At 44.8% G+C, this 27,131-nt stretch overlaps 1 protein-coding gene across 1 annotated transcript in view; it reads left to right on the forward strand.

Moving 5' to 3' along the window:
• Positions 1-27,131, forward strand: part of LOC140198124 (uncharacterized) — a 144,422-nt gene that overhangs the window by 46,847 nt on the left and 70,444 nt on the right. Inside the window, exons 7-8 of the mRNA XM_072259067.1 lie at positions 536-637; positions 7,666-7,770. Coding sequence (XP_072115168.1) covers positions 536-637; positions 7,666-7,770 — 207 coding nt within the window. The remainder of the gene's footprint in view (positions 1-535; positions 638-7,665; positions 7,771-27,131) is intronic.

Genomic DNA, 27,131 nt, shown 5'->3' on the forward strand with positions numbered 1-27,131 from the left:
GTCCTCGGCATCAGAACAGGATTCACAGTCAAACAGTGTAACCTCAGTGTTACAGCTGGGGTTGGTTTTTGTTAACACTGGCAACTTGATGTCAGTCTCAGCCCTTGAGATCATGAGGGAATACAGCAGAGAATATCGACAGTGGGCTGTTGCCTTATCTGCTGGACATGTCCAGAGGGAAGCTGCAGTGTATCTGTTTCCACATGCACAGTCAGTGGCTGAGGGTTTATCTAAGTTATCAAATGTAAAACAAATCCTGGTAGCAGCCACAAACTGTGTTTTGTGTCTCTCTGAGCTCCCCATTTGCTGCAGTGGTGAGTGAACTCCTGAACCTCCTTCAATCCAAAGCTCTGACATCTGATCCATTTCAGAGTTGTTTGGATTGCTTGATGTTTAGGACATGCAATATCATCACCAATCGAAACAACCCTGAGTCAAGCTCTGTTACCTGGGGCATTTGTCCATCGATGCATGTGTTAAATCATTCATATTGTCTGGTTATCAAATATTGTAATTTTTTTTTATTTTTGAAAAGGTTCTCACGCATTCAGAATTTGGTCGAAGTGTAAATACGTCTATAATGTTATCCTCAGGGATTGTTTCATCATTGCCTGGATTGTCATCATTACGATTTCAGGTATGTGGTCAAATAAACTTGTATGAAAATGATGAAGTCAGTTCTCTGCAGGGCGGTTGCAATGCATTGAGTATCTCAGTCAGTACATTGTAAGATGCTTTATCAGGACCACCAGCATCTGCAGTCCTCAGCCCCACAACTGGGTGCAGGGAAAGCTGCTGGAGGGTCAGACAGTAATGGCCAAACATCAACAGTTCAGAACACCAGAAACACAGCACAGGTCAGTTGAACACATACAGGTCAGATAAATCACTGGAGGGCACATAGATAAACCGCACTGAGTGATGGAACTTCCAGAAAACATTTCATAAAATCCCTGGCATTTCATATCATATCATATCAATCCCTGATATAGTATCTCAAGGAAGGGAAGGTATGGCAACAGTTTGTGGATGCTGCAATTGGCAGGAGGTGACCAATTGTATCCACAAGGATCTGTGTTGAGGCTGCAACTGTTATAAAAACGGGTTTGTTCCTTGGAGATTAGACAGCTAAGGAGAGATATGATTGGAGCTTTGAAGATATTAGTGCTGCGTGACAGCTTAGACAGAAACTATTTTGCAGGTTGAGCCTGGAACAAGGAAGCAGACGTCACAGAACAGTACAATTCAGGAACAGGCCCTTCAGCCCCCAAAGTCCATACTGAACAGAATGTTGAATTAAACTAATTCCCTCTGTTTGTACATTATCATATCCCTCTGTCCATACATACTCATGTGTCTGTCTAACAGCCTCTTAAACATTACTATTGTATCTACTTCATTATTCTCCCAGCAGCACATTCAACTGTATTTAAAAACACAGCACGGATCACCGGTCATGAATCTCCAGCCAGGAAAACGTCCTTCCACCACGACCCTCTGCCTTCCGTGGACAAGCCGATTCTGAATCTAAACCACCAAATCACCCTGGATCCCATGTATCTTAACCTTCTGGATCAGCCGACAATGAGGAGCCTTGTCAAATGCCTCAGTAAAATCCATTCAGACAACATTCACTGCACTACCCTCATCAACACAATTGTCACCTCCCCAAAAACACTCAGCTGTGTTTAGAATACATGACTTGCCCTGCATGAAGCCATGCTGTCTGGTGCTAATCAGGCCATGATTTCCCAAATGTGCCCAAATCCCATGCCTGAGAATCCTCTCCACTAACTTCCCTACCATTGATGCAAGGCTCACAAACCGATCATTTCTGGGATTATTCCTATTTCCCTCTTGACCAAAGGAACATTATCAACTAATCCCCAGTGATCCAGAATATTATCTATTGTTAGTGAGGGCAATAAAAATATCCTTGTGAAGGTGCCAGTCATCTCTCCCTTACCTCCTTCAGCAATTTGGGATATCCAGTATCTTATCAGTTGCTGATGATTTATCCACCTTGATGCTCTTCAAAAGATCCATCATCCCTCCTTCCTGATCTCAAAATGCCCTTATACATTGGCATGCCCAAACTGCTGTCACTATGCCCCATGTCCTTCTCCCTGGTGAATACGATGCAAAGTACTCATTCTGTACCTCACCTACATCCTCTGACTCCAAACATAATTACACTCCTTTGACCTGTAGTGGTCCTACACGTTCCCTACATTTCCTGTTGCTTTTAACATACGTATTAAATGTGTTAGGTTTCTCTTTATTCTGACTTGCCAATGACATTTCATGGTCTCTTTTAGCCGACCTTGTCTCCTGCTGAGCTCTCTCCTGGTACCTCCACCCTCAGGGGTCCTGTCTGATCTTTGCTTCCTAAATTGGACCTGTCTAGACTGGAAATTTGTTGCTTATTCTGCACATTACGTGTTTGATGGTCTTTTGTTTTCAATAGGTTTCACTGGGTTTTCTTGTTCTGTGGCTGTCTGTAAGGAGACAATCTCAAAGTTGTATATAGTATACATACTTTGATAATAAATGTACTTTGCACTTTGAACTTTTGAAATCTTAAATTAGCTTACTTTCTTTTTGAGCTCTGATCATCTGGTCTTTAAACAACTCCCATGTTAGATGTGGATTTGTCCAATTACAGCAGCTCACAATTAACTTCCACTAGCTCCTCTCCGATAATGTCATGGTTTGCCTTTACCCAAGTTCATACATTCATTTCCATAAGGTCCAGACTTATAATAATTTATAACTTAAAATGTAAGTAGTTGTGATCACGTATGCCAAAATGGTCTCCTGTAAAACGTTGGTCAGCTCTTTGGACTCATTTCCCAAAATAAGTTTCAGGATGGTCCATCCTCTCCTGGGACAAGTCACGTGCTGTTTCAAGAACCCCTTCTGAATGTGCTGAAGAAATTCTGCCCCATTTAAAACTCTTGCATGAAGGAAATTTAGTCAGTGTTGTGGAAGTTGAAGTCACTCACTCAGACAGCCCTGTTGCTTTTATACCTTTTGATAATCTGTCCACTTATTTGTTCTATCTCCTGGTGGCTATTGGACCCATAGTATAGGTAAAGATGGCACTGGTGAGACACAGCAAGACTTTATAGGCAGCAAACAAGACTAGTAACAATTCTATTAATTGTTTGAATTACTTGTTTATTTTGATCACATATTTCTTACTTATGTGGGTTTTTTCCAATGGGTTCCATTGTGTTTCTTTGTTTTGTGGATGTCTGTAAGAAGACAAATCTCAAGGTTGTCTACAGTAAACCCACTTTGATAATAAATGTACTTTGAACCTCATCTGAGTGATAGAGCTCCACCCATATTAGCTCAGTGGATAAGCCATCCAATATGTCCTCTCTGAATGCAGCTGTGACCCTCTCCCTGAGGATTAATGCAAACCCTCCACCACTTTTACAGCCCTCTCTATCTCACCTCAAACACCAAAACTCAGGAATGTTGAGCTACCAGTCCTGTCCCTCTTACAATCAAGTCCTGTAACGGACGCAACATCATAATTCCATGTACTGATCCAGGCTCTCAGTTCTTCTTCTGGAGTCATAAGAAGATAAAAAATAGGAGCAGGAGTAGGCCATCCGGCCCATCGAACCTGCCCTGCCATTCAATAACATCATGGCTGATCTGTCCGTAAACTCAGCTCCATCTACCTGCCTTTTCCCCATAACCCCTAATTCCCTTACTATGTAAAAACCTATCTAACTGTTTCTTAAATATATTTAGTGAGGAAGACTCAGCTGCTTCCCTGGGCAGTGAATTCCACAGATTCACCACTCTCTGGGAAAAACAGTTTCTCCTCATCTCCAACCTAAATCTTCTCCCCTGAATCTTGAGACAATATCCCCTAGTTCTAGTCTCACCTACAAATGGAAACAACTTTCCCACTTCTATCTTATCTCAAAAGACAAACTTCCGTTCATCAACCTGGCCATGCCTGAACCTTTGTATAGACTTGCTCATCATAACATCTGCCTTCGCCACAACCCCTCCACTTACTGTCCTGCTATACTGCTTCCTCTCAACCCCGCACACTCTAATTTAAACCAAATACGGTTTCAGACTGGTATTTTGTTTGACTGTTGGGAATTGTTTTTCCTGGAAGGAAATGCACACTATTATTTGTTAATTTAGTTATGATAATATCACTTTCTGTGTTGTGTGTGAGTTATATGTACTGTGTTGTGCCCCTAGGTCCAGAAGAACTTTGTTTTGTTTGCTGGTATACACGTACATAGTTGAATGATAATAAACTTGAACTTAAACTTGGAAACACTGTAATGTTTTGAGGAAATTGGACTCAGTGCTGTGAGCACTGATCACCCTTGTACTTGGACAGGATTTCCATGTTGGGGGTGTGTGGTAAAATCATTCTGTGTGAAATCCTCCTACAGGGGAACTGCATGGTAATTGTACCAGACTGGGCAGTCCCAGAACCAGTGGGTTTTACCATCACTGTTCCTGCAGCTGTTAATTACCAACCTTCATCTTCAAGGCTCCCAAACACCCTGACAGCAACTGTAGATTCTGCTGGTGCTGATTTCTGTTTCCTTTCTCCTCCAACCCTCAGTCACTCATTGACTCTGCTGATGAATTCTCTTTCAGTTTGATTATTTGAGTGAGTGAGGTGCAGATTTCCCAGATGTGTGTCTGGATCCTGGTGTTCCAGCCCCAAACCCGACCCCCACAAAACCCCAGAAAGTTTGGTGTATAGAGTTGGGACATGATCTCACCGAAGAACTGGAGGGGGGGAATTGTCAACTCCAGTTCTAGTGCTTTGAGTGTCTTCAGTAAAATCTGAATAAGCTGAGAATGCTCAGCAGGTCAGGCAGCATCTCTGGAGAAAGAGAGTAAATGTTTTAAATCGATGAGCTTCGATCAGACTGGGAAAATTTAAAATGTGAAAATCACTTCAGTGCAGAGAAGGATGAGGGGAGCAGAGCAAAGGACAGTGTGTGATAGTTGAGAAATCACAGGGACATTTGGAAGTTAGTCTCAGCCTGGTTGGTAATTGTAGCCCAGTAACTCCGTGATCTCTGTGACTCTCAACGTCCATCATTTAATGACAGTATTATAATGACTCATATACATTGACATCACAATGACATCACAGTGTCAGCTCACGTATGAGGCAGAAGTTTATTGTTACTGGGATCACATCCTCAAGTCCCAACCCAGCATCATCATGAGAATAGGAGGGGTTTCAGTGAGAGGCTCACCATCACCTTGTGAGGGCAGATAGATGAGGAATAACAGTGTCTTTAGTGCAGAGGAACTCTGAATTCTCACTCTCAGAGACCTCCATCTTTGGATAAGACCATAAGATATAGAAGCAGAATTAGACCATTTGGCCCATCGTGTCTGCTGCACCATTTCATCATGGCAGATCCAATTTTCCTCACAGGCCCAATCCCCTGCCTTCTCCCAGTATCCCTTCATGTCCTGACCAAGAATCTATCAACCACTGCTTTTAAAATACGTAAAGACTTGAACTCCACAACTGCCTCTGGCAATGAATTCCTCAGATTCACCACTGTCAAAGGAAATTCCTCCTCATCTCCATTTTAAAAGGACATCCCTCTATTCTGAAGCTGTGTTGTCTTGTCTTAGACTTCCTCACCATAGGAAACATTCTCTCCATATACACTCTATCAAGGCTTTTCAGCATTCGATAGGTTTCAATGAGGTTACCACTCATTGTTCTGACTCCTAGTGAAAACAGGCCCAGAGCTGTCAAACCCTCTTCTTATGACAAGCCATTCTATCCTGGAATAATCTTTGTGAATTTCCTTTGAACCCTCTTCAGTTTCAGCTCATCCTTCCAAAGAAACGGGGCCCAAACCTGCTCATAATACTCCAGATGAGGCCTCACCAGTGCTTTATAAAGTCTCAACATTACATCCTTGCTTTTATATTCTAGTTTTCTTGAAATCAGTGTTAACATCACATTAGCCTTCCTCACCACAGGCTTAACCAGCAAATTAACCTTTAGGGAATCCTGCATGAGGACTCCCAAGTCCCTTTGCACCTCGATTTTTTGTATTTTCTCTCCATTTAGAAAATAGTCAACCCTTTCATCTCTTCAACCACAGAGCATGACCATACACTTCCCAACACTGTGTTCCATCTGCTACTTCTTTGCCCATTATCCCAATCTGTCCTTCTTTAGCCTCTCTATTTCCTCATAACTACTTGCCCCTCCACCTGTCTTCGTATTGTCTACAAACCTTTCTACAACGCCATCAATTCCATCATTTTTGACTTGCAATGTAAAGAGAATCAGTCCCAACACAGACCCCTGTGGAACACATCTAGCACCGCAACCTGACCAGTAAAGGCTCCCTTTATTCCCTCTCTTTGCCTCCTGCCAATCAGCCACTGCTTTATCCATACTAGAATCTTTCCAGTAATACCACGGGCTTGTGGCTTGTTAAGCAGCTTCATGTGTGGCACCTTGTCAAATGCCTTCTTAAAATCCAATGTACAGGATTTGATAGTAGGGTCAATTGATGTTTTTTCTTTGTGTTTTTCCATAAGAGGAAAAGAGTTCTTCTCAATTTTGAAAGGAATACTTCTCTGAACCAGCATCACGAAAACAGCTTGTCTAGTTTCTATCCCGCACTGTTTGTTCAGTCTGTCTCAGTTCAGACTGGATACCTCATTCGCTCTGACTGCACTGAAATTACTTCACTGGCTGAGACTTGCTCCTGGACCAGAGACTGGTGAGAGGTGCAGTGTTTTTGGAGGCTCTTCATCTAGTTGGAAAAGATCACCATGACCACCCCCCCCCCCACAGAAAATGGCTAATTAAAAAAATTTGTAGGGTGTCATTGGCCAGATATTGAGAACAAGAGAAACAGCCTAAAACACAATCCTGTTCCCAGCAATTTGCAACATGAGTCCCTGATATCAGACAAAAAGCATCTGGTGACAATGAGCATTGATTATGCATCAGATAATCACGTGAACATTGTTGTTCTCTCCAAGAAACAGCATTGTCTCCTCAAATGTATCCCGGCCACATCATTGATATCAGCCAGAACTCCCTCTTGCAAAAGTAATGGGAAAAATTACTTGACAAAATGTGGAATGGAGCCAGTAGCCAGTTACACCCACTCACCCCTGCAAGGGTTAACACCTGGCTCTGGTTATCAGTGGTAGACGAGGCAGAGATGGATGAGATTGAAGTTGGGTGATTCAGTGAGTTTCGAGTGAAATTGAAGGACAACTTCATAACCATTTGTTGTGGATGTCAGAAGAATCAAACCATGGACTGTGTGGGATGGCTGGCTGCAGTGTAGTGCACTCCTCAAGGTGTGGCCGTTGGAACAATGGAAGATGCAGCCGGTGAAGAATATTGACAACAAATGACCAGGATAGATTAGACTGCAGAGAATAATTCTGGTCTGGAATAACAGGTCAGCATGTTGTTATCCCACATCGGAGGCCATGCAGAGTCAGTTGGTTCAGTCATGTAGACAAAGTTAGCAAGTCTGGGCAGAGGTTACTACATTTCCTGCCCTGTGGAGATAAGTTTGGTAATTTGTAACAACAGGCAGCTGTTATGATCATTTTTCTGATGAGTTGTTATGTTTACTTATTTGAATTTATTTTTATTTACAGGCCTTTCCACTGTGGGAATTGTCATTCTTGGCTTGGCAATCCTGCTGCAATTTGTGATCAGTTTCATTCCGATATGTCAGTTGATAAAGAAGAATTTGGACGAAGGTATCTCATTGTACTTTCACTCTTGTGTATCAACTCCAGTCACATCTACAAGTAATTTTGGACATTTTAATAAAAACAAGTTGAAAAGCTAAAAAGGATTATCCTCACCCCCAACGACCCCTCTGGATTCCTATGACCTGTGGGATGAAATTGTCTGACATTTTTCCCAGTTATGAAATCCTGATTTGCAGTGTCACCACAGTTGGAATGATTCTGGAGTCACCTCTGATCTGACTCCAGAGGGTCTTTAGAAAAAGTAGTCTCGAGAGGAACATGTCTCAGCTCACTAGAGTTTGATGCATGGTGTTGTCAAATTTCAGCATCATATCAAGTTGGTGTAAAGGATCCCGGTGATGGTGAGACGAGTGAGTGGGTGTTTAGGGCCTTCCTCATCCTTGATACAGTTGAGTGTGGGAAGGCCTCTCCTTCAGGCTGCTAGTAATCTTGCTTGGATATTTACATTGTTTATTTTCAACAGCACCTTCCAATCACTTAATACAAGGGCCAAAACATCAGCTGTGCTTTTTTCCATAGATGCTCTGGCCTGCTGAGTTCTTCCAGCATTTTGTGTGTGTTTCTTGAGAATAACTTAACCACACAGACTATAGTTATCCAAGTGTAACACCCTGGGAAAGGTTTCACTGCTAACCTAATGGTCTTTCTTTAGAAGCTGTGTTTGGGTTATCGTTAAAGATAATGGATGTTTGAATTGTGAACTGTCCAATGGCGGGAGTGTGTTTCGCGTTGTGTGCCTGACACCGGTGTGAGCTAGGTCTTTTGTTCAGCGGAAGATGAAGGGAGAAGATGTAGGAGAGAAGGGGTCATAGGACTTGACCCGGAGCGGGGCCATGATTTGAGGAAGCCCGGGGAGATCGATAGTAGTCCCCTGCGTTGAAGTGACGATGGATAGCCCAGCCATAAAGGGGAGAAGGAGTATGAGACTTGGGCGGAGCAGACCTCTCAGTTGTTAGGTGATTGGCAGTGCTCTGATGACATAAGACGACGGTGATTGGTTGAGAGTTTGAGTAGGCGGGCTGCTGTCGTTGTGAGAGCTGTAAAAGCACAGAACCTCCTTGCCACTTCTGCGGCCTACATGCAAGCACGAGAAAAGGTGTTTGGTGCGATGGGAAGCCCAATGGAGCTCATGACGAGGTTTCAGAATGTGTCAGGAAGAGGGGGAGAAGCTTTCTGTCTGCATTTTTCAACTGGAGAGGCAGCTAAATTGCTTGCAGCGTAGAGGGGCCATTCAGACAGCTGAGGTGAATCAGTTAACAATGGACGAAATACCGAAAGGCACCCAGTCCCAGAACGTGATCACTTGGGGTCTCCACCTGTCTTGTAAGACGCACAATCCTCCCTTGTTTGTTGAGCTGACAAAGAGATAACGGCATTTATATGTCCACTGGGATTCTTCCAGTTTGAAAGAATGCTCCAGGGTTTATCACGAGTCTCTGTGACCTTCCAGCGTATCATGGAGAAGACTGTGGGGGATATGAACTTGCTTGAGGTATTGGTGTATCTGTCAGCTATGTGGGGCACATAGTCTCATGGGATTGAGCAGCTAATAATCTGTCTAAGATAGAGGCAGTGACCACATGGTCAAGGCCCCAGATTTGAGAGATTTGCACTTGTTCCTCGGGTTCTGTGGTTACTATTGGAGGTTTGTGAAGGGCTACGCAAAAAGTGAGTCATCCTTTAAATCATATTCTGTGTGGTTACCCTTCCTTGGGGAAGAAAGGGAAGATGACAAAAGGAGAGGAGAGTGAAGAGTTTTTAGCCCTTCAGAGCCTTTTGGAGTGAGGTGGGATACGAAATGTGAAGAGGCCTTTCAGTTGCTGAAGGAGCTGCTGATAACAAGGACATGTGCTTGCTTTTGCAGACCTCCAATTGCTGTATGTATTTCATACGGATGCCAGCAGAGAGGACCTAGGGGGTGTGTTGTATCAGGATCAGGGCACAGGGTTGAGACCTGTTGTGTTTGTCAGCCTGAATCTGTTGCCCTCTGCGAAAAACTATCCCATGCACATCTTGGAGTCCCTGGCATTGAAATAAGCTGTGGTGGATAAGTTGAGTGACTACCTCTATGGTACCAAGTTTGACGTGAGGACAGACAACAATCCTTTAACTTATATCCTGACCTCGGCGAAATTGAATACCGCAGGCCATTGGTGGTTGGCAGCGTTGTCTGCCTGAAATACCGGCCGGGAGGTAGGAACATTGATGCTGATGCTTTGTCCCGACGTGTGCATGAAGGGCTGGACAGGGATGAAGATTGGGAGAGCGTTCCTGCTCCGGGAGTGAAAGCCATGTGTCTGTTTGCCATTACAGTGAAGGCAGACGGAAGGCAAGGGCAGGATCAAGCAGTAGATCAACTGAGAGCTTCTGATGGCTCCATTCCACAAGCTTACTGTAACTTGACTGCTCAGTTACCAGAATTTAGTCCTGTGGAAGTGGCAGCTGCTCAATGAGATGACCCGGGCATTGGTACCATTTGGTCTGTGGTCAAAAAGGGAGACCCGGCCCAAGCAGAGAAGATGAAACATGCTGCGGTGCCTCCATTACTGAGACAATGGCCCAGATTGGAGATAAGGAACCGGATCCTATATCGGGTCATGTCACCCATGGACTGACCTCAGGGTTCCCAGCTGGTTCTGCCTGAGAAGTATCAGAGGATTGTGTTATATTTTATACTTTATTGTTGCCAAAGAATTGATACTAAAACGTACAATCATCACAATGATATTTGATTCTGCACTTCCCGCTCCCTGAATTACAAATCGATAGTAAATATTGAAAATTTAAATTATAAATCATAAATAGAAAATAGAAAAATGGAAAATAAGGTAGTGCTAAAAAACCGAGAGGCAGGTCCGGATATTTGGAGGGTACGGCCCAGATCCGGGTCAGGATACGTTCAGCAGTCTTATCACTGTTGGAAAGAAGCTGTTCCCAAATCTGGCCGTACAAGTCTTCAAGCTCCTGAGCCTTCTCCCGGAGGGAAGAGGAACGAAAAGTGTGTTGGCTGGGTGGGTCGTGTCACTTCATGACAATTCTGGCCATTTGGGTGTTGGAAAGACCTATGGATTGCTCAGAGATCAGTTCTACTGGCCTCGAATGAAGCCGGAGGTCAAACAGTACTGCAAGTTGTGCACTCGATCCACAGGGGCGAAGACACTGCCTACAAGGGCCGCTCTGTTGTCCCACTTGCAGAGGGCAGAGCCCCTTGACCTGGTGTGTATGGATCTCCTGTCAATAGAGGCTGTTGCCAGCAACATGGCGAATGTCTTGGTCATTACGCCAGATATGCACAAGTTTTCCCCACCAAGGATCAGAGGGCGTCTATGGTGGGAGAAGTATTTCATTTATTATGGCCTTCCCAGGTGGATACATGTGATCAGGGACGGGATTTCGAGAGTAGGCTCATACATGAGTTACTGAACACGCTTGGAGTCGAGAAGTTGAGGATCATGCCCCATCATCGGCAGGGTGGTGCCCAGCCTGAGAGGTTTAATTGGACCTTGCTAGACATGCTCGGAACCTTGAAAATCAACAAGAAGAACAAGTGGAGTCGACATATTGGACATCTGGTCCACTGCTACAACTGTACATGAAATTAAGCTACCAGGTTCTTGCCATATTATCCGATGTTTGGGCGCCAGGCGATCTTTGTGGCGAGGAAGACATACCATTGAAGACATTTGTGTCTCATACGAGAAGGGAGGTGAAAAAGGCTTGTGAATTAGCTGAGGTCACGGCTGCCAAGCAGAATCAAGGAAATAAGAGGAGGTATGATCAAAATGTTAGGGTCTCCTATTCATGCCGGGAGACCAAGTCCTCATAAGGATGTATGGGGGTTCTTCTTTGTATGTTAAATTTAGAATGGCTTCATTGTTATGTTAATCTTTTAAACTGCTGCGTATGTGGATTAAAATGGCTCCTATGTTATGTTAAATGCTGAGAAAGTCTCCAGCTAGACATTTGCTTGGGTTAATACAGACAGCAGGGTGCGATTAGCCAATGGGTGGCCATGTTATCATTTCTTGGGGTGATAATGCTGTATCATATGACTGGGAACGGGGTTTTGGGGGGGAGGCGGAGGAGAGAGGGGGAGGACAGCAGACGTGCGGGAAGGTTCCGATCGATCACTCCAGGTGGTCCCGAGCCGCGAGTCGCCGGGGTCCGGGTGGTCCCGAGCCGCGAGTCGCCGGGGTCCGGGTGGTCCCGAGCTGCGAGTTGACGGGGTCTGGGTGGTCCCGAAGAACTTCCTGAGCTCCAACTTGTGCACGAAGAACTTGAACTGTGATAAGTCTGGTGCCCTTTTCTTTCCATTCCTTCTTTTTCTGTATCAAACTTATATTAATTTCATAGACTTAGTAAAATCTATAAAGTATACTTGGTATAATGTACTGTGTGTGCTGGCTGATGATTGATATTTGGAACTGATTTGGATGGCAGTGGTACAGCAACCGACCGGGCGGAATTTCCCCTAGATATACACGAGCCAATATAGCAGAGCCTTACAAAGAATTTGGAGCTACCTTTGAAGCATAAGTTGGCTGACCGCTGGACGGCTATGCCCTATGTAGTGGAGAGTCAGATGCTAAATGTACCAGTTTTCCGGGTGAAACCAGAGGATGGGAATGGGCCTGTCAAGATTCTCTATCAGAACCACCTTCTGTCTCTGGGAAAAGAGGTGCGGGTTGACCCAGAGCCTGATCTGGAGCCTACACCTTGTAAGAGGACTCTGCGGCATCGCAGGGTGACTGAAGGACCAACAGCAGGTGAGGTTAGACCGGCCCCCACCCCTGAATGGAATACTGACTCGGTGGACGAGGAAATGGGTTGTGGTATATGCTGCCTTTTGCTAACTCCCCACTGACTGAGGAAGAGATTCCCAACCCTTCTCAAGCTGAGTCAGATGAAATCGGGGGGACTATCTGTGGACAGACTGGGTTTCAGCGGGCCCATGAAGGGGATGTAGCGGGGCTCAGCATGGCTGAGGGGTCCAAATTGGAAGAGGGCACGAGTGATAGACCTGAGGAGGCCTCGCCAGGTAGACCAGAAGTATCGCAAAGTATGTCTGAACCTGAAGAAGCTGTATCCCCAATACCTGGGGATATGAATTGACAATAAAGTGGACTGGTCAAAGAACACTGAGGCTGTCTACAAGAAGGGTCAGAGCCGTCTCTATTTCCTGAGGAGACTGAGGTCCTTTAACATCTGCTGGACGATGCTGAGGATGTTCTACGAGTCTGTGGTGGCCAGTGCTATCATGTTTGCTGTTGTGCGCTGGGGCAGCAGGCTGAGGGTAGCAGACACCAACAGAATCAGCAAACTCATTCGTAGGGCCAGTGATGTTGTGGGGATGGAACTGGACTCTCTCACGGTGGTGTCTGAAAGGAGGATGCTGTCTAAGTTGCATGCCATCTTGGTCAATGTCTCCCATCCACTACATAATGTACTGGGTGGGCACAGGAGTACACTCAGCCAGAGACTCATTCCACCAAGATGCAACGCAGAGCGTCATAGGAAGTCATTCCTGCCTGTGGCCATCAAACTTTACAACTCCTCCCTTGGAGGGTGAGACACCCTGAGCTGATAGGCTGGTCCTGGACTTATTTCATAATTTACCAGCATAATTTACATATTACTATTTAACTATTTATGGTTCTATTACTATTTATTATTTATGGTGCAACTGTAACGAAAACCAATTTCCCCCGGGATCAATAAAGTATGACTATGACTATGACTAAGAAGTAGATGACGGGGTAAGGAGGTCTCAAAGCATCAGGAGACCCTCCCCACCCCCCCAGATAGGCTGGCCGATGTAGCAGAAGGGGAACTGACTGTGGCACCTATCACCTTCGTGAGCCATATCACTGCTTGGGTTGGACTTTATGCTTTGTATGAAGGGTGGTAAATTATCTCAATGTAATGAGGACATGACTAATTTTGGTGGGGGCAGAGTGTAACATCCTGGGAAAGGGTTCACTGCTAACGTAATGGTCTTTCCGCAGAAGCTGTGCTTGGATTATGGTTAGAGGTAACAGGTACTTTGGAATGTGAGCAGCCCAATGAAGGGAGTGTGTTTTTCTTGTTGTGTACCTGACACCGACGTGAGCTGGGTCCTTTGTTTGGTGGGAGATGAAAGGAGAAGACACCAAAGAGAAGAGGTCATAGGATTCGACCCAGAGTGGGACTAAGATGCAACGAAGCCTGGGGAGATCGAAGGGGAGATCGAAGGAGGATCGGCAAAGGGGAAACCATGAGCTCCAACTTGTGCACATTAGACTGTTTCATTAAAATGGGCCATTTTCTTTTCTTGCTTTTTCTGTGTTCCTGTACATGGTTCTAACTCTATAATCAAGTTCGCAGATGACACCACGATAGTTGGCCTGATCAGAGGGAATGACAAGATGGCCTACAGGGACGAGGTCCAGCACCTGGCTGTGTGGTGTGCCGACAACAACCTGGCCCTTAACACCCAGAAGACCAGGGATATCATTGTGGACTTCAGGCATGCTAGGAGCCACACTCATGTCCCCATCTACATCAACGGAACTGTAGTGGAGCGTGTATCAAGTTTCAAGTTCCTTGGTGTCCATATTTCCGAGGATCTCACCTGGCCCCTGAACTCCTCCATCCTGATCAAAAAAGCGCAACAGCACCTTTATTTCCTGCGGAGCATCAAGAAAGCTCACCTCTGTCCCAGGATACCGACAGACTTTTACCGCTGTACCATTGAGAGCATACTCACCAACTGCATCTCCATGTGGTTTGCAATTGTCCCGTATCAGACCGCAAAGCACTCCAGCGTGTGGTGAAAACTGCCCAGTGGATTATCGGCACCCAATTGACCACTATTGAGAACATCTGCCATAAGCGCTGCCTGGGCAGGGCAAAAAGCATTATCAAGGGTGCATCTCACCCTAACCATGTACCTTTTACTCTCCTCTCATCCGGTAGGTGCTACAGGAGCCTCTGCTCCTGCACCAGCAGGCACAGGAAGAGCTTCTTCCCTGAGGCTGTGACCCTGCTGAACCTCACATCACAGCGCTAAGCAGTATTGCATCCGTATTGTACTGTCTCAGTACTTTTATATTTGTGTGCTGTAGCACTTACTTTTTATTCGCAGTTATTTTCAAACTAACATGATTCTTTGCATTTCTGGTTAAGTGCTAACTGCATTTCATTGGCTTTGTGTCTGTACTTGGTAAAATGACAATAAACATAGAAACATAGAAAATATGTGCAGGAGTAGGCCATTCGGCCCTTCGAGCCTGCACCGCCATTTATTATGATCATGGCTGATCATCCAACTCAGAACCCTGCACCAGCCTTCCCTCCATACCCCCTGATCCTCATAGCCACAAGGGTCATATCTAACTCCTTCTTAAATATAGCCAATGAACTGGCCTCAACTGTTTCCTGTGGCAGAGAATTCCACAGATTCACCACTCTCTGTGTGAAGAAGTTTTTCCTAATCTCAGTCCTAAAAGGCTTCCCCTTTATCCTCAAACTGTGACCCCTCGTTCTGGACTTCCCCAACATCGGGAACAATCTTCCTGCATCTAGCCTGTCCAATCCCTTTAGGATTTTATATGTTTCAATCAGATCCCCCCTCAATCTTCTAAATTCAAACGAGTACAAGCCTAGTTCATCCAGTCTTTCTTCATATGAAAGTCCTGCCATCCCAGGAATCAATCTGGTGAACCTTCTTTGTACTCCCTCTATGGCAAGGATGTCTTTCCTCAGATTAGGGGACCAAAACTGCACACAATACTCCAGGAGTGGTCTCACCAAGGCCTTGTACAACTGCAGTAGTACCTCCCTGCTCCTGTACTCAAATCCTCTCGCTATAAATGCCAGCATACCATTCGCCTTTTTCACCGCCTGCTGTACCTGCATGCCCACTTTCAATGACTGGTGTATAATGACACCCAGGTCTTGTTCCACCTCCCCTTTTCCTAATTGGCCACCATTCAGATAATAATCTGTTTTCTATTTTTGCCACCAAAGTGGATAACTTCACATTTATCCACATTAAATTGCATCTGCCATGAACTTGCCCACTCACCCAACCTATCCAAGTCACCCTGCATCCTCTTAGCATCCTCCTCACAGCTAACACTGCCGCCCAGCTACGTGTCATCTGCAAACTTGGAGATGCTGCATTTAATTCCATCATCCAAGTCATTAATATATATTGTAAACAACTGGGGTCCCAGCACTGAGCCTTGCGGTACCCCACTAGTCACTGCCTGCCATTCTGAAAAGGTCCCGTTTATTCCCACTCTTTGCTTCCAGTCTGCTAACCAATTCTCTATCCACATCAATACCTTACCCCCAATACCGTGTGCTTTAAGTTTGCACACTAATCTCCTGTGTGGGACCTTGTCAAAAACCTTTTGAAAATCCAAATATACCACATTCACTGGTTCTCCCCTATCCACTCTACTAGTTACATCCTCAAAAAATTCTATGAGATTCGTCAGACATGATTTTCCTTTCACAAATCCATGCTGACTTTGTCCGATGATTTCACCGCTTTCGAAATGTGCTGTTATCACATCTTTGATAACTGACTCTAGCAGTTTCCCCACCACTGATGTTAGGCTAACCGGTCTATAATTCCCCGGTTTCTCTCTCCCTCCTTTTTTAAAAAGTGGGGTTACATTAGCCACCCTCCAATCCTCAGGAACTAGTCCAGAATCTAACGAGTTTTGAAAAATTATCACTAATGCATCCACTATTTCTTGGGCTACTTCCTTAAGCACTCTGGGATGCAGACCATCTGGCCCTGGGGATTTATCTGTCTTCAATCCCTTCAATTTACCTAACACCACTTCCCTACTAACATGTATTTCGCTCAGTTCCTCCATCTCACTGGACCCTCTGGGACCCTCTGTCCCTTACTATTTCTGGTAGATTATTTATGTCCTCCTTAGTGAAGACAGAACCAAAGTAATTATTCAATTGGTCTGCCATGTCCTTGCTCCCCATAATCAATTCACCTGTTTCTGTCTGTAGGGGACCTACATTTGTCTTTACCAGTCTTTTCCTTTTTACATATCTATAAAAGCTTTTACAGTCAGTTTTTATGTTCCCTGCCAGTTTTCTCTCATAATCTTTTTTCCCCTTCCTAATTAAGCCCTTTGTTCTCCTCTGCTGAACTCTGAATTTCTCCCAGTCCTCAGGTGAGCCACTTTTTCTGGCTAATTTGTATGCTTCTTCTTTGGAATTGATACTATCCCTAATTTCTCTTGTCAGCCACGGGTGCACTACCTTCCTTGATTTATTCTTTTGCCATCGAAAAGTTGAATCGAATCTAATCTAATCTATAAAGCTAAATTGTTTATGTGTATGTGGTATGCTGTCTGTTATTTCGTGGTACTGATTTGTAACGGGGTAACAAATCACGCAGCATCCACACAAACAGGAGGTTTTGGGGTTGGGCTCACATCTCAATCTCACACGTTTCACAGGGCTGGAGATTGTCTTCCCTAGACTTGCACAGCCGACGAGAATAGTGACAATATTTCACAAGAATAGTATCAATAGCTACTGGTGTTTGCAGTGTAAATGTTCTCTGCTGATTTACAGGTAAATTACCAAATGAAGTCTGTCTCTGAGAGACAGAGATCAGGAAAAAAGACAGATGACCCCTAGTTTTGTCAGAGAGTTGTATATTAAAGAAAAGCTTAATTGATTATGGAGGGATACAGAGCTCCAGCTGGGGAATTTCAAGATAAGCAACAAGACTGCTCAAAGCACAAAATGATAAGATCAGGTTGTCTCTGGTAACGGAATGAAACCATAAGGCACAGGAGCAGAATTAGACTGTTCTCCCAGAAACTTAAGCCATTACTGCTTTGCTGTCATCCCTGCCAGCATCTCCTTCCAATTTACTTTGGCCAACTCTCTCATACTGCTATAATTTATTTAAATCCCCTAAAATACTGCTACATCAGACTTTCCTCTTCTCCCTATCAAATTTCAAGTTGAACTCAAACCATACTGTGATCACTGTCTCCTAAGGGTTCCTTTACCTTTAGCTCCCTAATCACCTCCAGCTCATTACAAAACACCCAGTCTAGTATAGTTGAACCCTTAGTAGGCTTAATGACAATCTGCTCTAAAAAGTCATCTCTTAGGTGTTCAACAAATTCACTATTTTCAGATGAATTACCAGTATACCCAATATACAGTACATGCATGTTCAAATCTCCCATGACTATCATAATGTTGCTCTTTTAAAAGCATAGAAACATAGAAAACCTACAGCACAATACAGGCCCTTCGGCCCATAAAGTTGTGCCAAACATGTCCCTACATTAGAAGTTACTAGACTTCCCCAGCTGTACTTCTTCCTGTAGAAGCTACCTGGCCTGCTGCGTTCCACCGGCATTTTGTGTGTTGCTTGAATTTCCAGCATCTGCAGGTTTTCTCATGTTCCCCAGAGCCCTCTATTTTTCTCTACATACCTATCTAAATCTCTCTTAAAAGAATCTATCGTATCTGTCTCCACCACCGTTGTGGCAGCCCATGCCACGCACTCACCACTGAGTAAAAAAACTTACCCCTGACATCTCCTCTATACCTACTCCCCAACAACTTAAACCTGTGTCCTCTTGTGGCAACCATTTCAGCCCTAGGAAAAGGCCTCTGACCATCTACATGATTAATGCGTCTCAACATCTTATACACCTATATCAGTTCACCTCTCATCCTCCGTTGCTCCAAGGAGAAAAAGTCGAGTTCACTCAACTTATTCTCCTAAGGCATGCTCCCCAATCCAGGCAACATCCCTGTAAATCTCCTCTGCACCCTTTCTAAGGCTTCCACATCCTTCCTGTAGTGAGGCGACCAGAACTGAGCACAGTACTCCAAGTGGGGTCTGACAAGGGTCCTATGTAGCTGCAACATTACCTCTTGGCTCCTAAACTCAATTCCACGATTAATGAAGGCCAATACACCATATACCTCTTAACCACAGCATCAACCTCTGCAGCTGCTTTGAGCATCCTATGGACTCGGACCCCAAGATCCCTCTGATCCTCCACACTGCCAAGAGTCTTACCATTAATTCTATATTCTGCCATCATATTTGACCTACAAAAATGAACCACTTCACACTTATCTGAGTTGAACTCCACCTGCCACCTCTCAGCCCAGTTTTGCATCCTATCAATGTCCCGTTGTAACCTCTGACAGCCCTCCACACTATTCACAACACCTCCAACCTTTGTGTCATCGGCAAACTTACTAACACATCCCTCCACTTCCTCAACCAGGTCATTTATAAAAATCACAAAGAGTAAGGGTCTTCAGAAGAGTAAGGGTCCCAGAACAGATCCCTGAGGCACACCATTGGTCACCGACCTCCATGCAGAATATGACCCATCTATAACCACTCTCTGCCTTCTCTGGGCAAGCCAGTTCTGGATCCACAAAACAATGTCCCCTTGGATCCCATGCCTCCTTACTTTCTCAATAATCCTTGCATGGGGTACCTTATCAAATGCCTTGCTGAAATCCACATACTGTACACTACATCTACTGCTCTTCCTTCATCAATGTGTTTAGTCACATCCTCAAAAAATTCAATCAGGCTCGTAAGGCACGACCTGCCCTTGACAAATCCACGCTGACTATTCCTAAACATATTATACCTCTCCAAATGTTCATAAATCCTGCCTCTCTGGATCTTCTCCATCAACTTACCAACCACTGAATTAAGACTCATTGGTCTATAATTTCCTGGGCTATCTCTACTGACTTTCTTGAATAATGGAACAACATCGGCAACCCTCCAGTCTTCCAGAACCTCTCCCATCCACACTAATGATTCAAAGATCATCGCCAGAGGCTCAGCAATCTCCTCCCTTGCCTCCCACAGTAGCCTGAGGTACATCTCATCCAGTGCCAGTGAGATATCCAACTTGATGCTTTCCAAAAGCTCCAGCACATCCTCTTTCTTAATATCTACATGCTCAAGCTTTTCACACTGCTGCAAGTCATCACGACAATCGCCAAGATCCTTTTCCATAGTGAATACTGAAGTAAAGTATTCATTAAGTACCTCTGCTATTTCCTCTGGTTCCATACACACTTTCCCACTGTCACACTTGATAGGTCCTATTCTTTCACATCTTATCCGCTTGCTCTTCACATACTTGTAGAATGCCTTGGGGTTTTCCTTAATCCTGTCCGCCAAGGCCTTCTCATGGCCCGTTCTGGCTCTCCTAATTTTCTTTTTAAGCTCCTTCCTGTTAGCTTTATAATCTTCTAGATCCCTTACACTACCTAACTCTCTGAACCTTTTGTAAGCTTTTCTCTTGTTCTTGACTAGATTTATTACAGCCTTTATACACCATGGTTCCTGTACCCTACCATAACTTCCATGTCTCATTGGAATATACCTATGCAGAACTCCACACAAATATCCCCTGAACATTTGCCACATTTTTTCCATATTTTTCCCTGAGAACATCTGTTCCCAATTTGAGCTTCCAAATTCCTGCCTGATGGCTTCATAATTCCCCTTACTCCAATTAAACGCTTTTCTAACTTGCCTGTTCTTATCCCTCTCCAGTGCTATAGTAAAGGAGATAGAATTGTGATCACTACCTCCAAAATGCTCTCCCCCTGAGAGATCTGACACCTGACCAGGTTCATTTCCCAATACCAAATCAAGTACAGCCTCCCCTCTTGTAGGTTTATCTACATATTGTGTCAAGAAACCTTCCTGAACACACCAAACAAACTCCACCCCATCTAAACCCCTTGCTCTGGGGAGATGCCGATTGATATTTGGGAAATTAGAATCTTCCATCATGACAATTCTGTTATTATTACACCTTTCCAGGATCTGTTTCCCTATCTGCTCCTTGATACCCCTGTTACTATCGGGCGGCCTATAAAAAACACCCCGAAAGGTTATTGACACCTTTCTATTCCTAACCTCCACCCACAGACTCCGTAGACAATCCCTCCATGACGTCCACCTTTTCTGCAGCCATGACACTGTCTCTGATCAACAGTGCCATGCCCCCACCTCTTTTGCCTCCCTTCCTATCCTTTCTGAAACATCTAAAACCCAGCACTTGAAGTAGCCATTCCTGTCCCTGAGCCATCCAAGTCTCTGTAATGGCCACCACATCATAGCTTCAAGTACTGAGCCACGCTCTAAGCTCATCCACTTTGTTCACAATACTCCTTGTGTCTATTTTAACACATCTCAAACTGTCCATCTGAGCGTGTCCCTTCTCTATCACCTGCCTATCATCCCTCACACACTGTCTCCAAGCTTTCTCTATTTGTCTATTTGACACGGCTTTTCTATTTCCCTCTGGTGTTCTTCCCTCTTTTCTTTCTTGCATGGCCTTCTGTCCTCCCTTATCAGATTCCCCCTTCTCCAGCCCGTATTTCTTTCACCGGTCAATTTCCTGGCTATTGACTTCACTCTCTCCTCTTCCTCGTTTCCCCTGTCACTTTGAGTTTCTTCCTCCCCTACACCCACTTTCTTACTCTGACTTCTCATCTCTTCTTTCCAGTCCTGATGAAGGGTCTTGGCCTGAAAAGTCGACTCTACTCTTTTCCATAGATACTGTCTGGCCTGCTGAGTTCTTCCAGCACTTTGTGTGTGTTGTTTGGATTTCTGGCATCTGCAGATTTTGCCTTGTTTCCCTTGTCCACATCCCAGCTACTGTTTAGATGGCTGGATATATCTGCCATCAGGGTTATTTTACCCTTGCAGTTTCTTAACTCAACCCACAAGGATTGAACATCTTCTGATCCTTATGTTACAACTTTCTAAAGATTTAATAACATATTTTACCAGCAGAGCCACACTACCCCATCTGCCTACTTTTCTATCCCTGCGATACAACATGTAGCCATGGATATTTAGCTTCCAACTGCAACTATTCTTCAGCCACGATTCAGTGATGGCCGCGACATCATACCCAACGATCTGTCAAAGTGCAGCAAGATCATTCACCTTATTTCTTATATTCTGTGCATTGAGATATAGCACTTTAAGTACTGTGTTTGCTACCCTTAGGAATGCACTGATACTCACCCTGTTGGCTGCAATTTTGTACTATCATCTGCCTGCCCTTCCTAAACGGTCTGACTGCACGCTATCTTTGCTTTTTTACCATCCGTCCTATACTGAGTCCCTTCACTCTTGTTCCTGTCCCCCTGCCCAAGTAGTTTAAACCCTCCCCAACAGCTCTAACAAACCTGCCTGTGAGGATATTGGTCCCCCTTGGTTTCAGGTGCAGCCTGCTCCTTTTGTGCAGGTCATAGCTCCCCCAAGAAATCCCAATGATCCAAGAATCTGAAGCCCTGCCCCATGCACCAGCTTCTCAGCCACACATTTGTTTGCAAATCATCCTTTCTCTAACCTCACTGGTATATGGCACAGTAGCAATCTGGAAATTACTACACTAGAGGTCCTGCACCACAGCTTTCTGCCTAGCTCTCTAAATTCTCTTTTCAGGACCTCTTTGCTTTTCCTTCCTATGTCATTGAAGGGATACATAATACATGCACCCACCACTCTCTGTGTGGAAAAGTTCTAAGCTATTCAATGTTTCCTTATAACTCAAGTCCTCCAGTCTTGGCAACGTCCTTGTAAATTTTGTCTGTAATCTTTCAACATTATTTACATCTTTCCTGTAGGTAGGTGAGCAAAAATGCACACAGTACTCCAAATTAGGCCTCACTAACGTCTTGTACAACTTCAATGTAACACCCCATCTCCTACACTCAACATTTTGATTTATGAAGCCCAATGTGCCAAATGCTTTCTTTCCAACTCTATCTACATGTGACAGCACTTTCAATGAATATTTGACCTGTATTCCTGGATCCCTTTCTTCCACCGTACTCCTCAGTGCTCTACCATTCACTGTGTTAGACCATACCCTGGTTGGTCCTCCAAAGTAAAACAACTCAAACTTGTCTGCAATAAATTCCATCTTCCATTTTTCAGCCCATTTTTCCAAATGATCCAGATCCTGCTGCAAACCCTGATTATCTTTCTCACTGTCCATTACACCCATAATCTTGGTGTTGTCTGCAAATTTGATAATCTAGTTAACTGCATGATCATCCAGATCATTCATCTAGAAAACAAACAACAATGGACCCAGCAGGTTGCTGTGGCAGTCCACTAGTCACAGGCCTCCAGTCAGAAAGGCAACCATTTACTACCACTTTCTGGCTTCGACGACGACGACAAATGAGGTCAGGATCACTGAACTATAACTTACTGGTTTGTTTTTATAATCTTTCTTATACAGTGTTACAACATTAGAGATCACCCAAATATCTGGTACCTCACCTGTCACTAAGGATGATGTAAATATCTCTGCTAGTGCCCCAATGATTTCTGCTGTATCCTGCCACAGGGGCAGGGGGAATGCCTTATCATGCCCTGGGGATTATTCCATTCTAATTTGCCTCAAGACAGCAAACACCTCCTCGCCTGTTATCCATGACCTATCTGCTGATTTTCCTCACTTCTACAGATTCTGTAACTGTCTCCCAAGTAAATACAAATGCAAAAAATCTATTTTAGATCTCCCCGATTTCTTTTGGCTCTACACATGGATTACCATTCTGTTCTACCAGAGGACCAAACTTTGTCTCTTGCAGTCCTTTTGTAAGAAAACTTGTAGACTGAGAGAGACGGGCAGGTGAAATGTAAAGTCAGAGGATTCTGAAAGAACAGATGAGCATTTTAATATTGAGCCATTGTCTGAGGGAGAACCATGTGGGGCAGTAAACTGGATACATTATCGTCACCAGGGAGGAGGTACTGAGCACATTGTCAGAGCTTCCTTCTGCCGAGTTCCAGATCAAGATGGACTTCATCCTGTGGTCTTACAGAATGAGGTCAAGATATAGTTTATGATCAGTATTAATTTTCTCAAGTTCTCTTGATTGGGAGAATGTCACAATGGGGTGCTGGGAACAGACCCAAATGTGAGACACAGACACTGAAGTACAAGGAACAGGACTTGACTAGAGTAGGGACGTGACAGGATTCAGACCAGGAGCAGGGACAAGAACGCAGACTTGGACTAGGAAAAGCGGGACCAGAACTAGAAACCATGGACTAGGAGACAAGGCTTCGACTCCGAGCCTGAGACTGGACTAGGACCCAGAACCTGGGTCTTGCCTCGGGCTCGGACCCCAGAACCAGGCAAGGACATGACATGGCTCCAGAACAGGACATGGCTGGGGTCTAGTGGCCTGAGCTTGGCTGCAGGCTGGGGCCTCGTGTCTTGAGCTTGGCTGCGGGATCCTCGAGGCTAGTGTTCTTGGAGCTTGGCTGCGGCAGCCTCGAGGCCTGGGTTCTTGGAGCTTGGCTGCGAGATCCTCGAGGCTTGGGTTCTTGGAGCTTGGCTGCCGGATCTTCGCCTTGAAATGTAGAGGTTGATAACTTGGAGGCTGGAGCTGAGAGACCGACTGGGAACTGAACATCAACATAGAGCCAGGACTTGTCCTTCGAAAAGCCGGGACTCATTGTTAACATGACACCAACATGAGACAGGACAGTACATAGACATAGAGCCGGGACTTATACTTAGACAAGCCGGGACTCAACCTCTCCACACCAAGGTGGGACAGGTCCACCTGATGGGTAATGGCAGAACGGCCGGACTTACCCAACAGAGGCAAAGACAAGTCATGTCCCCCAACAGGGCAACAGCAAAACGGCCTGACTTACCCCATGGAGGCGAGGACAAGACAAGACAAGACATGATCCCCTGCAGGGCAACGGCAGAACAGCCTGACTTACCCCATGGAAGCGAGGGCAAGACAAGACAGATTCCCCCGCAGGGCAACGGCAAAAGAGCCTGACTTACCCCACAGAGGCCAGGACAAGAAGGGACAAACACCAAAGAATGACAGACAGTTCCATCTCTGCCCCAGCATAGCTCTGAGTCTCAGTTCGGCCAGCAACCTCAGCTGGCTACGGAAACAGCCGGATCCTTACCTCGCTCGGAGTGGCTGGCAGCCACTCAGCTGGCCTGGGAAGCAGCCGAATCCATACCACAAAAACAGCTCCGACTACCGACAGCAAGGCTCCAGGAAGCGATTGTTCTCCAACATGGCCTGAAGATGACAAGTGGCCACACTAGCCTTCCACCAGCAGGTTGCTCCAAGGGGGACTGACAGGACAAAGCAGCAGCTCACTCCCAACCACAAGGTTACTTATATTCCAAGCCCCAAGATGAGAACCTTGTGCCTATAATTAACTCAAACAAGGGACAGCTGGAAGTCCCGGAGTCCTGAGTCCACAGATCGAACCGTGAACCAGAATGCGGACTTCACAGATCGAACTATGACAGAGAAGCCTTCATTAGATTCAAAACCCATTTGTCACTTCTCACCCCTCTTCCCTAAATGGTCAAAATCCCTCTGCATCCCACGAAAATCTTCTTCACTATCAACAACAACACTATTGTAATGAGAGATGCAGAAATGACAGAGGAACTGAATGCGTATTTTGCATCAGTCTTCACAGTGGAAGACGTCTGCAATACACTGGACATTCAAGAGCATCAGGGAAGTGAAGTTTGTGTAGTGAAAATTATGACTGAGAAGGTGCTCAGGAAGCTTGATGGTCTGAGGGTGGATAAATCTCCTAGACCTGATGGAATGCACCCTCGGGTTCTGAAGGAAGTAGCTGGAGAGATTGTGGAGGCATTAACAATGATCTTTCAAGAATCGATAGATTCTGGCATTGTACTGGATGACGGGAAAATTGCAAATGTTACTCCGCTATTTAAGAAGGGTGGGAAGGAGCAGAAAGGAAACTATAGTCCTGTTAGCAGGGGTCAGTTTTGGGCTGATGCTTTTTACGATATATGTCAATGATTTAGACTACAGTATTAATGGATTTGTGGCTAAATTTGCCGATGAAACAAACAAAGGTGGAGGCACGGGTAGTGTTAAGGAAACAGAGAGCCTGCAGAGAGACTTAGATAGTTTAGGGGAATGGGCAAATAAGTGGCAAATGAAATACCATGTTGGAAAGTGTATGGTCATGCACTTTAGTGGGAGAAATAAACAGGCAGACTATTATTTAGATGGGGAGAGAATTCAAAATGCAGAGGTAAAAAGGGACTTGGAAGTCCTTGTGCAAGATACCCTAAAGGTTAACCTCCAGGTTGAGTCGGTTGTGAAGAAGGCAAATGCAATGTTAGCATTCATTTCTAGAGGGATGGAATATAAGAGCCGGGATGTGATGTTGAGGCTCTGTAAGGCACTCATAAGCCCACACTTGGAGTATTTTAAGGCAGAGATTGATAGGTATCTGAGTATCTAGGGCATCAAGGTGCAGCAGACTCAATGGGCCGAATGGCCTACTTCTGCTCCTTTGTCTTATGGTCTTATGGTCTTATTGTGTGCAGTTTTGGGCTCCTTATCTTAGCGAGGATATACTGAGATTGGAGAGGGTTCAGAGGATTCATCAGAATGATTCCAGGAATGAAAGGGTTACTGTATGAGAAACGTTTGGCAGCTCTTGGGCTGTATTCCCTGGAGTTCAGGAGAGTGAGTGGGGATCCCATAGAAGCATTCTGTTTGTTAAAAGGCCTGAACAGATTAGATATAGCAAAGTTATTTCTCATGTTAGGGGAGTCTAGGACAAGAGGGCACGACTTCAGGATTCAAGGACATCCTTTTAGAACTGAGATGTGAGGAAATTACTTTAGTCAGATGGTGGTAAATCTGTGGAATTTGTTGCCACGAGCGGCTGTGGAGGGAAAGTCATTGGGTGTATTTAAGGCAGAGATAGATAGGCTCTTGATTAGCCAGGACATCAAAGGGTATGGGGTGAAAGCAGGGGAGAGGGGATGACTGGAAGAATTGGATCAGCCCATGACTGAATGGTGGAGCAGACTCGATGGGCCAAATGGCCTACTTCTGCTCCCATATCTTAAAGTCTTATGGTCTAATTTCCTGTCATGCACAAACTTAATGATCAAACATTGTGTATTTGCATCCAAATCACTGGTAAAAATATCAAATAATAAGTGTCCCAACACCGATGACTGTCACCAGCTTCTAGTATGAGAAACAATTTTCAACCGTCACCCTCTGCTTTCTACCTTTGAGCTAATTTTGAATTCCCCTGAACCCAGCTGCCCATGGATTCCATGGCACCTAACCTTCCAGACCACAGTTCTATGCAGGATTATGTCAAAATAGTTCACATTCTTTGCCCTGTCTGCACTTTTGGTTACCTCTTCAAAAAAAATCTCTGAAAGATTCATCAAACATGGCTTCCCATACATAAAGCTATGCTGCCTTGTCCTAATCAGATTTTGGTGAAT

The sequence above is a fragment of the Mobula birostris genome, chromosome 5, assembly GCF_030028105.1.
Source record: "Mobula birostris isolate sMobBir1 chromosome 5, sMobBir1.hap1, whole genome shotgun sequence".
NCBI lineage: Eukaryota > Metazoa > Chordata > Chondrichthyes > Myliobatiformes > Myliobatidae > Mobula > Mobula birostris.